Source organism: Fusarium poae, chromosome 1, assembly GCF_019609905.1.
Source record: "Fusarium poae strain DAOMC 252244 chromosome 1, whole genome shotgun sequence".
Classification (NCBI taxonomy): Eukaryota; Fungi; Ascomycota; class Sordariomycetes; order Hypocreales; family Nectriaceae; genus Fusarium; species Fusarium poae.
In genome coordinates, this window is record NC_058399.1 from 4,682,931 (window position 1) to 4,696,862 (window position 13,932).

At 49.3% G+C, this 13,932-nt stretch overlaps 6 protein-coding genes across 6 annotated transcripts; 2 read left to right on the plus strand and 4 right to left on the minus strand.

The window, feature by feature from the left end:
• Positions 1 to 469: 469 nt before the first annotated feature.
• On the plus strand, positions 470 to 2,803 carry FPOAC1_001520 (uncharacterized protein; the record flags this gene model as incomplete). Its single annotated transcript, XM_044846122.1, has 2 exons — positions 470 to 2,035; positions 2,087 to 2,803. The coding sequence occupies 2 exons, from the start codon at positions 470 to 472 to the stop codon at positions 2,801 to 2,803; spliced, it is 2,283 nt and encodes a 760-aa protein (XP_044712038.1).
• A 690-nt stretch (positions 2,804 to 3,493) lies between these two features.
• On the plus strand, positions 3,494 to 4,351 carry FPOAC1_001521 (uncharacterized protein; the record flags this gene model as incomplete). The annotated part of the gene is made up of 3 exons (XM_044846123.1): positions 3,494 to 3,938; positions 4,000 to 4,092; positions 4,146 to 4,351. The coding sequence occupies 3 exons, from the start codon at positions 3,494 to 3,496 to the stop codon at positions 4,349 to 4,351; spliced, it is 744 nt and encodes a 247-aa protein (XP_044712039.1).
• Positions 4,352 to 4,672: 321 nt separating this feature from the next.
• Positions 4,673 to 5,751, minus strand: FPOAC1_001522 (uncharacterized protein; the record flags this gene model as incomplete). Its single annotated transcript, XM_044846124.1, has 3 exons — positions 4,673 to 4,707; positions 4,767 to 5,593; positions 5,654 to 5,751. The coding sequence occupies 3 exons, from the start codon at positions 5,749 to 5,751 to the stop codon at positions 4,673 to 4,675; spliced, it is 960 nt and encodes a 319-aa protein (XP_044712040.1).
• A 1,058-nt stretch (positions 5,752 to 6,809) lies between these two features.
• FPOAC1_001523 (uncharacterized protein) lies at positions 6,810 to 8,199 on the minus strand (the record flags this gene model as incomplete). Its single annotated transcript, XM_044846125.1, has 2 exons — positions 6,810 to 7,990; positions 8,046 to 8,199. 2 exons carry the CDS (start codon positions 8,197 to 8,199, stop codon positions 6,810 to 6,812), a joined length of 1,335 nt encoding a protein of 444 aa, XP_044712041.1.
• A 1,633-nt stretch (positions 8,200 to 9,832) lies between these two features.
• FPOAC1_001524 (uncharacterized protein) lies at positions 9,833 to 11,569 on the minus strand (the record flags this gene model as incomplete). The annotated part of the gene is made up of 6 exons (XM_044846126.1): positions 9,833 to 9,988; positions 10,038 to 10,697; positions 10,752 to 11,111; positions 11,170 to 11,253; positions 11,318 to 11,372; positions 11,520 to 11,569. 6 exons carry the CDS (start codon positions 11,567 to 11,569, stop codon positions 9,833 to 9,835), a joined length of 1,365 nt encoding a protein of 454 aa, XP_044712042.1.
• Positions 11,570 to 13,089: 1,520 nt separating this feature from the next.
• On the minus strand, positions 13,090 to 13,630 carry FPOAC1_001525 (uncharacterized protein; the record flags this gene model as incomplete). Its single annotated transcript, XM_044846127.1, has 2 exons — positions 13,090 to 13,484; positions 13,549 to 13,630. The coding sequence occupies 2 exons, from the start codon at positions 13,628 to 13,630 to the stop codon at positions 13,090 to 13,092; spliced, it is 477 nt and encodes a 158-aa protein (XP_044712043.1).
• Positions 13,631 to 13,932: the final 302 nt, after the last annotated feature.

Genomic DNA, 13,932 nt, shown 5'->3' on the forward strand with positions numbered 1-13,932 from the left:
ACCTAAAGAACGAACGGGAGGGACGGGGAAAGAAAATTACTTACTAGACCATCCCATCAGAGCCTTGTCTGCTAAAAAAAAAAATAGGTTGGTTGGTTAGATTGGGTCGAGTTCTGATTTTGGTAGGTAGGTAGGTAGGTATGGACAGTATCCGTGGGTCTGGGGCCTGATACGATTTTTTTTTGTCTCCATCACTCATCACTCGTCTCCGTAGCCGCTGCCGCTACTGCACATGCTTCCTGCACCTGCTCCTCCTGCTCCTACTCTTACCTGCTCCTCCAAGCTCGATCCATTTCATACTTGAACAACGACATCTGCAACCTGGACCAACCTCTTGTCTCTTTTTTTCTTCTAAAAAAGTCTTGAGATTCCCCTCAAACTACCCGACTACTTTCCTTTTTTCTCTCTTCTCCCCTCTCTTCTCAATTCCCCCTCCCAAACACCCCACATACCCCATTACTGATTCGATATGGGCGGCGTTGTCTCTGCATTCTCTAGTACTAGCGGTGAAGACCCCATCGCCGCGCGACAAGCTCTCGAGAAGCAACTTGCCGACAGAGAAGAAACCATCGCGGTCCTCGAGGAAGACCTTTCCAAGAAAGAGAAGGAATGCACAACAGTTTCCAAGGATGCTGAGGACTTGAGGGAAAAGATCAAGGAGCTCGAGGCCCAGTCCTCTCTCGCTCTCGACGAGACCCATGCCCGAATTGCCATCCTCCAGGATGAGTTGAAGAAGGGAGGTGACTCAAACTCTGAGGAGCTCCGCTCCACCAAGGAGTCCGCTGAGAAGAATGCCAAGGAGCTCGAGGATGCCAAGGCATCTCTTACTGCCACCGAGCAGAAGCTCAAGGAGCTCGAGCAGGAGAGGCAATCCATTGCCGACGAGCTCTCCGCCCTCAAGTCTGAGCTTGCTGAGGTCAAGGAGGCCCGCGAGGCCCTCGAAGCTGCTCTGACAAAGGAGATCGCCACCCTCAAGGCCCAAGTTTCTGAGGCTGAGCAGAAGCACCAGGCTCTTACCAAGGCCCACAGTACACTCGAGGAAGAGCTGGCTGCCGCTTCCAGCGCTGCCGACGAGGGCAAACAGGCTCTGACCGGATCCGAGGACAAGTTCACAACCCTACAATCCAGCCACGACAAGCTTGAGTCCGAACTCAAGGCCGCAGCCACTGCCCTTGACGAGCAGAAGAAGGCTTTGGCCGGTTCAGAGGAGAAGTACGCTGCCCTCCAAGAGACTCTCGACAATGTCAAAGAACAGTCCGAGTCACAGATCGCCACCGCAAAGAAGGACCTCGCCGAGGCCCAGGAGAAGACCAACACCCTCCAAGAAACACACAACAAGCACAAGGCCGACTCTGAGAACGAGTTGTCTGAGCTCAAGAAGCAGCTGGCAGAACTGTCTGATCTCCAGACCAAGTACGCCGCTCTTGAGGAGACCAACAAGTCTCTTGAGAACGAGCTTGCAGAGCTCAAGGAGAAGTTCGCCGACCTCGAGAAGACCAACGAGTCTCTCAAGAGCGACTCCTCTTCCGAGCTCGTGGCCGCCCAGAAGGATGCTGCCGAGTGGAAGGAGAAGCACGGCTCTCTCCAGACAACCCAAGATGGTCTGACCCAGGACCTCGAGGCTGCCAAGAAGGATCTTGCTGCTTCCGAGGAGGCCCAGAAGAAGCTTGCCGAGGAGCACGCCACTGCCTTGACCAAGGCTCAGGGCGACTCTTCCGCTGAGCTCGAGCAGGTCAAGAAGGAAGCCGCTGACCTTGAGGCTAAGCTCAAGTCCACTGCCGACGAGCATGAGGCTCTCAAGAAGGAGCGTGACGAGCAGGCTGAGAAGCTCAAGACTGTTACTAGCGACCACGAAACATCTCAGAAGAAGCAGGACGAGACCGAGGCTAAGCTCAAGGCCGCCACTGAGGAGCGCGAGTCCATTGAGAAGGAGCTCAACGAGAAGTCAACAAAGCTTGCCGACCTCGAGCAACAGATTGAGGAGGCTCAGTCTAAGGCCGCCAAGGCTGAAGAGGACCTCAACGCTTCCCAAACAGTAAGCAAACAACACAGTCCAATACTCGCTCGTGCACTAACACTCGCATAGGAGAAGACGGAACTTGAGTCCAAGATTGCCGATCTTGAATCCAATGCTGCAAACTCCAAGGAGTCTGAGTCTGGCCTTACCACCAAACTTCAGGAAGCCGAGGACAAGGTCAAGAACCTCGAGTCTGAGGCCGCAGAGGCCAAGGAGTCCGAGTCCGAGCTGAAGGCCAAGGCCGAAGATGCCGAGGCCAAGGTTGCCGCCCTCGAGGCTGACGCCAAGAAGGCTCAGGATTCTGAGGCTGAGCTGAAGACCAAGGTCGACGAAGCTGAGGCTAAGATCGAGAGCCTTGAGGCCGAGGCTGCCAAGGCTAAGGAAGCAGAGGCCAAGGTTGCCGCCCTCGAGGCTGAAGCCAAGAAGGCCCAAGACTCCGAGGCTGAGCTGAAGAAGCAGCTTGAGGAAGCTCAAGCCACTGCTGAAGCCGAGAAGAAGGAGTCTGCTGACAAGACAAAGTCTCTCGAGGACGAGCTCAAGGAGCTCAAGGAGAAGTTCGCCAAGGCTGAGGAGGCAGCCCAGAAGGTCGAGTCTCTGGAGAAGGAAAAGACTGATGCCGAGGAGAAGACCAAGGCAGCACAGTCTGCCTTCAGCAGTGCCCTCGAGAAGGTCAAGGCCATACAGGGTGAGAAGAAGGAAGCCCTTGAGAAGGTCACAGTTCTCGAGGCCGAGCTCAAAGAGCTCAAGGAGAAGAGTGCCAACACCAACGGCACTGCCGAGGCTTAAGCGGAGGATTTTGAATTGGGATAATGCTGCTGATGAAACCAAAAAAGTGTTTGTTATACGATCTGTGACGCCGGATGAACTGAAATGTCTGATTCATATCATGGGAAACGAAGGAGTGGACTCATGCGTCTTTGATGAACTCGATACCCAAATAAATAGTTTTTAGAAGAGCGTAATTTAGATGAGCGTCTATGCCACTCTTTTCATGTCATGCTGAGACTTTATTCTTTGTGATTGTGCTTTTGCATTCTTCTTCCAATAGTGATGAGTAGTAAGGTAGCCCCTTATGCTGGCATGTCTCAAAAATCTGTTCTGGAACGAGACACGCAAGGATAGCAGAGGTGAAAGAGGCTTTGCTAACCATGACAATTTTTCTTTCAAAATTCAACTGGAGGAGAAAACATTCAGATTGTCCTCTACTTAAAAGACCAATGCACTTAATGGTAGCTGGCTGGATATTTCTGCTTGTACTGTTTGTCTGCACTCAATATTAAAATGATTGATATTGATTGTGGCTGCATCAGCTCCAAGCCACAACCGCAGCTTTAGCATCTCTGATTGGCCCACTTGGTCTCTACAGCTCAACACCAGAAACGTCACAACTTGCCAATATCAACATCCATCATCACCGTCATCTCCACCTCTCGTCCTCTCCCTCTGCCTTGTCGGTTCTAACGCCAATACGCCAAGATGCGATTCACAGCTTTCGATACAAGCGCCATCTTCGCCGCGCTTCTCGCTCTACCCGCCGCTCTCGCCTCCGACTCTCTCACGCTCTACCTCCCCGCAAAGCCCAACCCCTTCACCCTTCCCGCCTCGACGCACGCAACGCTCTCCTCAGCAGGCGTTCACATCACGGCTCCTTTATCTGCTGCCAATACATTTGTCTTTCACAACGTTACGCCTGGATCGTACCTCGCTGACATACACTGCCCAACGGACGCGTTCCACCCGGTGAGAATCGATGTGCAGCCTGAGGAAGGTAGCGAGGGCATTGTGCGTGCGTGGGAAACCTTTAGAGGCAATGATTGGAACAACAAAGGAGAGGTTGTGCCTGTAAAGGAGGGGACAAAGGGGAGGGGATTTGAGGTTAGGGCTATTGGAGGGAAGAATTACTTTATGGAGAGGCCTCAATGTAAGTCACCATCACTATGGGATGAACGATCGACTTTATGGCAATACTAACATGGTCCCAGTTTCCGTCTTTTCTATCCTCAAGAACCCCATGATTCTTATGGCTGTCGTCAGTCTGGGTCTCATGGTTGGCATGCCAAAGCTCATGGACAGCAGTATGTCTTTCCATCCCCTTTCTGCGTCCAGTTTATACTAACAAAAGTCACAGTGGACCCCGAAATGCGTGCCGAATTCGAAGAACAGCGAAAGAACAGCGCCTTGAGCGGTGTCATGAGTGGCCAGGCTTCTAGTGACAACCCTCTTACCAACTTCGACATGGCTGCTTACCTTGCTGGTTCCAAGCCCAAGGAGGGCGGCAGCCCAGTCGCATCCAACAATGGTGGGAATGTTAAGAACCAGGGCGTGAGACGGTAAAGATTTCACAACTGGTAAAGTATATAACAGTGGCAAAAGATGGATATTCAGTTGTAGGACATATCAGCAGGTAACAGAGAGGCAATATCATAAGCGATGGCATCATATGCTTTTAGATGGATATTATTATTCGATTGATTTATTTGTCTCGATTCTGATATTCTGGTCGAGGCCTGACTGATAATTCAATGTAGTGGTACGCTTGTTTATCCAAAACCCAATTCCTTGTCATTCCAAAAGTCGTAAAGCGTAGCAAACTTATCCCAATCTAGCATGATACTAAGCATCCCTTAATCAAAAGTGTACAGTTTGATTCGGTGTTTATTCGTCACCGCCGTCGAAATCAGCACCGTCCTCTGTATAAACAGTTAATATACCACTTTAGACGCATACGGATTTTGGGCCAGACACTTACCGAAACCGTCTTGATAAGCCTCTTGCTCATCGTTGTCGAATGAGTTCATGAGCATGGCACCACCGAGCAGACCGGCACCGGCACCGAGAGCAGCGCCTCCTGCCATGCCCATACCTCCACCTCCCGGCCTGCGACCACCTCCCATACCGCCGCCGCCGAAACCGCCGCCAGGTTGGCCGTAGCCGGGGCCACCTCCATATCCGCCATAGCCACCTGGGGCGCCGTACCCACCACCATAATGGGGTTGAGCGCCATAGCCCATAGGGGGGCCATGTCCTGGGTAGCCACCCTGAGGTTGCTGAGGATAGTACTGCTGCTGAGGGTAGCCACCACCACCCATGCTGCCATGAGCTCCGCCATATCCACCATGAGCACCTTGTTGTTGATGCTTGTCAGCCATCTGCTTGCCTTTGCCGAGCAACTTTCCGAGGAAACCGCCACTCTTAGCACCACGATCCCTAGGAGGTAGTTCTGTGGGGTAACTGCTGCCGCTTTGTTGTTGAGGGTAAGGGCTGTTGCTCTGGGGAAATGGGCTATTTGAGCCGCCATATCCTGCAGGAACATCTGGACCGCCAGGGCCACTGCGCGCGCGCGCATCTTCTTCGGCTTGAAGCCGAGCGGCTAACTTGGCGTCTTCATCCTGAGATGAACCACCGGCGCTAGCTGTGACATCTTCATAAGGGTTCTTCTTAGTGTCTGTAACTACAGGCGTGTTGCCTGGCTCGTATCCGGGAGGAGGGCCGGCAGGCGCACCGTCATCATTAGGGAAGACGGGGGCAGTAGGTTTATCCCATTGGGACTGTTTCGTGTATACGTTGACGTAGAACCTAGAGCGCAAATGTTAGTGACAATGATGCGCTGGTAGACGAAGATGCGCGCGATCTTACCATTCCTTGTACTGGTCGTTCCATCGCACGGCCCATCCGGCAGGGACCTCGGGGGCCTTGGGAGGAGGCGGGCCAGCTGGGGGAGCGAAATCGGCCATGGAAGTAGGATTTGAAAGTGTATGCGATGAGGAGATAAGCAGTTTCTAGAATGCGACGATAGAATTGTGCGAAATGTTTGTTGGTAGGTTGAGAAATACCAAGAGTTGGCAGTTGATGATGTAGTAGGTGGGTATAAATAAGTAGTTACCTACTGGAAGTAGAGTAAAGAGGGGAAATGTAATTCAAGGAGACAAGAGGTATTAAGGTTAGAATAAAGGCTACTAAGCAGGTCTCTTTCAAGGATGGTCAGGCTATTTAAGTGTCCTCTTTAGGTCCCTGACAATCCGGCACACCTCCCACTTGTGACCTTGAGTGTTTCGCAGCTTCCTTTCAGTTTTCGTCACTCACGGTTCACGCCACCCGGTGATGTGATGGATTGGAGGGGCAATTACCCAAAACCCCGGTAGCCCTTGGACCAGGTGACGCCATTGGTGCAGAAGCTACTACCTTAGTACCTAGGTACCTAGGTATCGTCTACTTGGTACTAAGATACCTAGGTTAGTACCTAGCACAGCCACCTTTTCTTTTGATTGACAGTTTCTGTCTGAGTCTATTCTCTATTTTGTTCTTTTCTATTCGGTCTGTATTAACCAATATTCAATCTCTAGAGATCAAATGTTTCTCCAATGTTGACTGAAATCATCCAAGACCAAACTCCCTTCTCTTCAACAACAGAACGAATCGTAGAGAAAGTGAGTGACATGCGCCAAGATTGTCCGGGGTAAATTGGACCAGTCCAGAGCTGCAGGTTAATGGTTTGAAGCTTCTTGCTTGCGCATGCACTGCTAATCCTGGACTAGTTCACAGTCACAGTTCAGATCCATGGGTTTCAGACAGCGGCGTAGGGATGAGTATTCTTTAGTCGGCTGCCTCTCGTCTTATTCTTCCGATACAAAATTACAATCACAACCAAATTGGAGCCCAGAGATCCGCGGACAACGAGAGCCACATTCACGCTAACAGCATGCGTCATACATACATGGTGATCCATCCCTGTGGCGGTGCTGTTCGAATCGATATTCCAAAGCTTCCATCCACAGGTACGTAATGACAACTACTAACTAGCCAAGCCTTCTCTGTCATCCTCCTCTGGCGGCGGATGCCTATCCGTCCATGGCTCAAAGAGCTTTGATGTCTTGGACAACCCTCCCAAAGTCTCCCATATCAAGAGAAACGCAAACAAAGCCATGACAACAAACATGAAGTCCTCGGCATCGAGATGATTATGTGACTCGGGTATTATAATGAGAACGATGGCGATGACCAATCTCATACCAATCCGTAGAGTCTGGCCCATTAGTAGCGTGCACTCGCCCTCTACTCGGTACAGCATCCCATATACCCAAAGGCAAAACATGCCAACCCCAAGACCTCCACCGAGCAGCCAGCGCTGTCCATCTTCAAACTCCTCTATCGCCGTACTCGCAGCCGCGACGTGTCCTCCGATTAGGAACGACGCTGCGAGTGGGAGGTGCAGGAGGAAAAAGCCAAAGGCTGTCCAAGCTGATCGCCGGATCGGATGTATGGCTTGCACGCTGCCATCACCGCTCGAGTAGATCCAGTTAAGCACGAACGCTATCACCAGTGTGCAGACGGCCTTGGCATAACCAGAAGTCAAGCCGATGCCCGTCTTGTTTCCAACAATGATGCTGTACACGAATTCACCGAGGATGATGATGAAAAAAGCGCCCATGCGATCAATCTCGTGCGCAATGTCCACAGCTGTGCTGTAGGTCAACTTCAGCTTGCCTTTGATCCAGGGGCTCAAAGTAAGCGCCCATGTTGCTTCCTGGTAGAATATTGCCACAGCGACAATGGCGGCTTTTGCGTGAATACTGATGTCCTCCAAGAAGAGGGGGATGGTGATGAGCAGACCGACAAACATGAACCCAGCCATGATTCGAGCTTGAGTGCGATGCTGATACGCTGCGAACGAGGTGATGAGGAAGACAGTGAGTGTAGTGAAGCGCGCCACAAGATACGCTCCAGCTGTCGTGCGCATCGCCGAAATATCCACATCCGCGTCGTTGGCATTGTTGGCATAAAGTACAAGAAGAGCCATGACCCAGAGGATAACCAGACGCTGTAGGAGATCATCAGTGTAGTACGAGTTCATGATTTCGCGAAGATCGGCCCAGATATGCCAGGCCGGCGCAAAGATGAGTATGTACTTTGCCAAATGAGCTCCGTCAGGATGTTCAGCGAGCTCATCGCTAAAGTTCGCAACAATGGCAACATCTCAAAACATAAGTTAACACTAATTCACCCGAAACAAAAGAAGGGGCCGTCTTACATAGAAGGTCAAGGAATAGCTCAAACCGTCCTGCCTGACGCTCCTCTTCCTTTTCCTTTTGGAGCTCTCCCTTGTAGAACCATTGCAGCGCCCTTGGTTTCTTGACAAGGAAGCAATCTGCTCTAGCGTGTTCCTGAAGCTCGTTGCAATTCATGTTGTGCTTCTTGAGGTTGGAAGTGAGGAGTAGAGATGAAATTGGGGTGGACGTTTAGGTCCTGTTAAGCATTTCTACCCTTTCCCGTCTTGGGCGAAAACGGAGAGCTGAACTGAGCTGACTGGACTATTACCAAGCCATGTACATGCACATGCAGCTATAATATCATGGTGGTTGGCTGAAACTCTACTGGTATACTACACTGCTTTGGTTGTGAACGTTAGAGGCTATCGCGTTCTTACACAACACTGGATTCCTTGTTACATAAACTACAATATTCTTTAGAATCCTTCTTCTCTATAATTCACAAATACTGGACATTCTCTTTTATCTTCTTACGAGTTCTCCTTCAAGTGGCTTTAAGCTTGTGCCACTAATATCCAGGGTCGGCCGCTCTGATGTTGATCCCCCGCCTTGTTGTGTTCTACCAACCACCACCAACTCACCTCTATCCCATCTAGCCTATACACGAAGCCAAAATTATTTGTTTAACCTGCTATCGACATGACAAAGCAAATACGAACTACATACGGAACAGCGTTGTTGAACCTCGTATCATATTCTATAGCCTACCCTAGGTATGCTGTATCTGCTAAAGTATCTCAAAAGGAACGGCGTTTTCTGAACCTTTCTTGAACAAATCTTCCATAAGAGTAATATATTTTAGATACTTTCCGTGTTGGTATATATACAGCGTTATTTTGGTGTTGGATGCACAATTGAGTACAATGGTGAATAGCTAGCATGTGCGTACGTACAGCTGGGATCGTGAGTAGTTGCAAATATTGCTGGCCGACTGTAGATTTGCCGATTGCAATGGATTATACTTTAGAGGCTTTGAGAGTTCAATACAACCACAAAGAGACTCTGCATGAGACTTCACATAACGTGAGCTGCTGCCCAGTGTCAAGGGTTGGAATGTTCTTATTGTCATTAACAACAATTTTAACTTACGAGTGATGCGAATCAAGAAAATTTAAATAATGTATCAGTTCGGAACCTTTTTCTTGCGTCTATATAATCAACCGAAAGCCCTCGAGTCCCTCCAGACCTCTCATCATGAATATGTTATTCTTTCGACCATCGGATATAGTGGTTCTACCTTGTATACTCGCAACGAAGTAGAATCCATCAAAGAGGTACTGCACGTCACCTTTTAAAGCGGACTGAAGATCTATAGGATTTTACGTGAGCAGTCTAACTTTTATCTTTTGAATGGAGAGGAATCAGAGTTATTCCTCTTCACGTTTGCCACCAGGAGGAGCGAGTGAGATCCCCAGGGATGGTTGTTGTTAGCCGCCAAGACAAATGGAGTAGCGCTCAAGATTTAAAGGTCAATAATGATTGCGCTGAGATTGTTAATGCTTACCTACGTGCGTTGGATATACATCCTACAGCGCTGAGACTTACAGCAACTAAGCTTGTGACGTATTAATAACACGTACAAAGTTTAACATAGTAGTCAAGTTCGTGGGACAAATGGAAGCTCAATGCGACTTGGCATGTCAAAAAATATGTTCAAACAAACTAATTGGTAGAACAATCATCCTTTCTTATTTCTCGAAGCCTAAGTGGGTATTTCATCAAAATCATTCCAAAACCACCCTTCTTTGCCTACACGTCAAGCCTCTATTCAAGGGGCAAGAGGAGCCTCGGCTTCCTTATCGCCAAGGGGGATCTCCTTCTTCTCGCCCTTGGTGGTAGCATCTGAAGCAGCCTTGAAAGATTGCTCAAAGTCGGCAATAATGTCATCAATATGCTCGATACCAACAGAGATTCGAATAAGATCCTGCTTACTGTTAGCTAGATATGGGTGGGTTAGGGATTAGGCAACATACCTCAGTGACACCAGAGCTTCGCTTCTCATCATCGGAGAGTTGCTCGTGAGTGGTGCTCCAGGGGTGGATAGCCAATGTCTTGGCGTCACCGACATTGGCAAGGTTAGAAATAAGCTTGAAGCCATCGACAACTTCGCTGCCAGCACCACCACCCTTGACGCCAAAGCTGAGAACACCACCAAAGCCTCTCTTCAGGTATTTCTTAGCCGTCTCGTGGTACGGGTGGCTCTCAAGACCAGGGTACGAAACCCAGCTGACATAGGGACTCTTCTCGAGGTGCTGTGCCAGAGCCAGAGCGTTCTGAGCATGTCGCTCGGCTCGCAAGCTGAGAGTCTCAATACCCAGAAGCAGTTGCTGGGCGGCGAAGGGGTTGAGCGCTGAGCCGAGATCACGGAGGATCTCAACACGGGCACGGATAATGAAAGTAATGTTGCCAAAGGTCTCGTAGAACTTGAGGCCGTGGTAGCCTTCTGAGGGCTCGTGGAATTGGGGGAAACGAGCGGCGTTCTTGCCCCAGTCAAACTTTCCAGAGTCGACAACGACGCCTCCGATGGTAGTTCCGTGGCCGCCAATCCATTTGGTGGCAGAGTGGACAACAATATCAGCGCCGTGGTCGATAGGACGGATGAAGTAACCTCCGGCACCAAAGGTGTTGTCAACCTGATAATGAATTAGAACATCCCATGTGCCAGGCTATTTTGTTTAACAACTTACAATAACAGGAACGCCCTTCTCGTGAGCAGCCTTGGAAATAGCCTCAAGGTCAGGGATGTTATACTTGGGGTTACCGATACTCTCAACATAGACAGCCTTTGTCTTGTCATCAATAGCAGCGGCGATATCCTCGGGCTTATCACCGTCTACAAACTTGGTGTTGATGCCGAGACGAGGGAAGAAGACCTTGAATTGGTTATAAGTACCGCCATAGAGGTTGGAAGTAGAAACAATGTTGTCGCCAGCCTGAGCAAGGGTGCTGATGGCGAGGAATTGGGCTGCCTGGCCTGAAGAGGCAGCGAGGGCAGCGACACCACCTTCAAGAGCGGCTATTCTCTTTTCGAAGACGTCAACTGTGGGCTGGAAAGGTGTCAGAGTAATGTTTTTGTATTGGCCTGTCCAAAGTGGGTTGACTGACGTTCATGATACGACTGTAGATATTGCCAAACTCCTTGAGACCAAAGAGTCTGGCGCCGTGGGCAGAGTCCTTGAAGGCATAGCTCTGTGAGTGCTATTAGTAAATGATCCATGTATTTGAGCTTTATGGTAGTGTTGCCAAAACATACAGTTGTGGCGTAGATTGGGACAGCTCGAGAGCGAGTAGTGGGATCAATCTCGGCTCTAGTAGACTTCAGTTAGTCCAATTGTGGTCTATACAGTTTATTATCCGGCATTGTATTGCTCAATTGCAGCTACACTGCTGTGTAGATAGCTTAGATAGCTTCAGTATTGAACAACACTCCGTGATCGGAGCCGAGGCAGACGTACCCCGCGTGGAGCTGCAATGTCTCAAAGTTCTTGCTAAGTTCCTCCGACATGATGAAGACAAGGCAATAAAAGGAGAGGTAATGAGGCAATGAAATTCAAGATGATCAGTCTATGGAGTCAAGAAAGAGGAGGGAAGGAAGGAGTGTAAGTTTGTGGCAGATTGTGCCTTGCTCTTTATATACCTTTTTGTCGATTCTCCTCTTCTCTCAGCTCATAGGTAGCCCAGACTGCTACTACCAAAGTGACGTGATACCATACCACAGGATCTAAGTGGCATAGCACACCTTCAACAAACACCTCTTAGACCCTTTTTCAAGCTCTCCTTAGGGATCCCGGGCCTTTTTAGGCATGGGCTCGTAGTGGCCAGAGACCCCGCGTAGCACGCCATTTCCGCTTCCCCACGCTGTTGAGTTGTCATGACCATTTCTACGTACCGTGCCCAAAGCTTAATCATCGTTCTTTTGTTTAAACGCCTGCATTGGCATTGGCATTGGATCTTTGATATTGAGCTATATCCGATAACCGCCGATAACCGTTTATTCCTTGTCTAATTTCTATCGGTGGGGATTCTTTAGGTTTTTATTAGGCAATGCCGTTATTAGAGCTGACATCAAGTAATTGTAGGTAGGTTTTGAGAGAAGCTTTTGATTTGCGGGGTTGATCAGGAACAAAACGAAAATGGCAGAGACTTTATAGTTTATAGCCGCTTACTGTTTACCTGTTACCTACAAAGCCTCTGGACAGATGTAAGAACTAAATTATACCGATATGATTTGAACCCATCACTTCTCAAGCAGTTCACCGGCCTAGAAGAGCATGAACTTGTGGCTATTATAATACAAATCCCCCAAAGCCTGGGTTTAATGATGCAATTCCCGCACAGTAGCACAAGGAAAGATACCCAAAGCTATACCGAGAAACAGAAAAGGCTCCTGTCTAAAAGCTGCTAGCTGGCCCGTTCATCCGGCGCCGACTATAAACCCGAGTAACTAAGGTCGAGGTCCCAGCTGTTTGTTCAGACTCTCACCTGACATGTTCTCTCGTACAACATTAGTGCTTCCTATTCGATTCTGATATGCCACCAGTTCTCGAGTCTTGTCGATTGTCGGTTCTACGGTCGTTTTACACGCTTCGTGCTATACCTCGCGCGAAGGGAGTTAAGAGAAGTAGCCAACATGTTGAATGAACCAGAAGCCAGTCTGGCCCAACTTTTCTTCTGGTCTACGTTCGAGTAATTCGATCTAGCCGAGATTCCAGATGACTAAAAGATAGAACAGAAAACGCCAGAGTTTCCAATTACCCCCGATATATAATATAATATGTTCCCATCTCAGACAGGAGGCTGGGTTGGGTATCCACGCCGATATACTCCTTTGACAGCATGGCCAGGCCGTCCAATCGATAAAGGCACTGCCAGTATCCCTTTCCTGAAGAAACAAAATAAAAAAATGCCCAGACGCCTGTCGTAAAAAGCCTTCCTCTAGTCTTATCCTTTCCTGTATCCTAGGTTTATTTCATCACTAAAACATGTATAATTTGTGCCGTTTCTCAAGGCGCCCGTCATGCTCATTTATGCCTGGCCCATTTCTCGGCTGTCGATGTCCTTTTTGGGTTCCTGGAAAGTCCTTTGGAACAGCTCTTTGGCTGTGAAGGCCGTTGTCGTAATCCACGCTGTGAACTGGCCAGCAGCAACAACGGCATCGGCGCGTGCACATGAGCAAACGGTTCCCTCACACATGATGAGCGACCCGATGAATACAGCAATGGCGATGAAACCGGCGAAGTAAAGAGCAGCATTGATGGCCTCGACGACAACGGCGGCGTATTGGTGATAGAGGCGCGGGACAAACAGAGGAGCGATCGTGAGGTAGACGACGGAGACGATGGAAACGATGGACGAGGTCAAGAGGTAGGAAAATGGTGAAGGCGCTGAGCCTCGACTTCTGCGGTCATAATCGTGGACAACTTGAAGATAGTTAGCTTTCCCATTCATTCACGGATCCATCCCAAGTCGATTGTGGGGACGCACCATATGAGCTCAAGCCGATGCTCGCTATAGATAGGGCCAGCTGCAGGACTCGCAGAGATATAAAAGCGACGCGACCCATCATGATAATATTGTAGGGGAGCGAGAGTAAGAGAATGTGAGTTGTATAAGAGTTTTAGCAATAGATACCAATGCAGCAGATAATCAATATGCGCAAAGTTGAAATCACAAAAGAACAAGAAAGAAAAAAGTACCCTGAGGATAAGCCAGATCAGAAATGGGATGAAAAAAGAGAGGAATAAGAGGTCTTCGTGTGGAATAGGCCCGATGGGCAAAGCGTGGGAAACTGCCCATAGACTACTAATATAAATCAAAAGAGGCCTGTGGGGGCATGGACGATCCAGAGGAGATGCCCCCGAGAAAGAG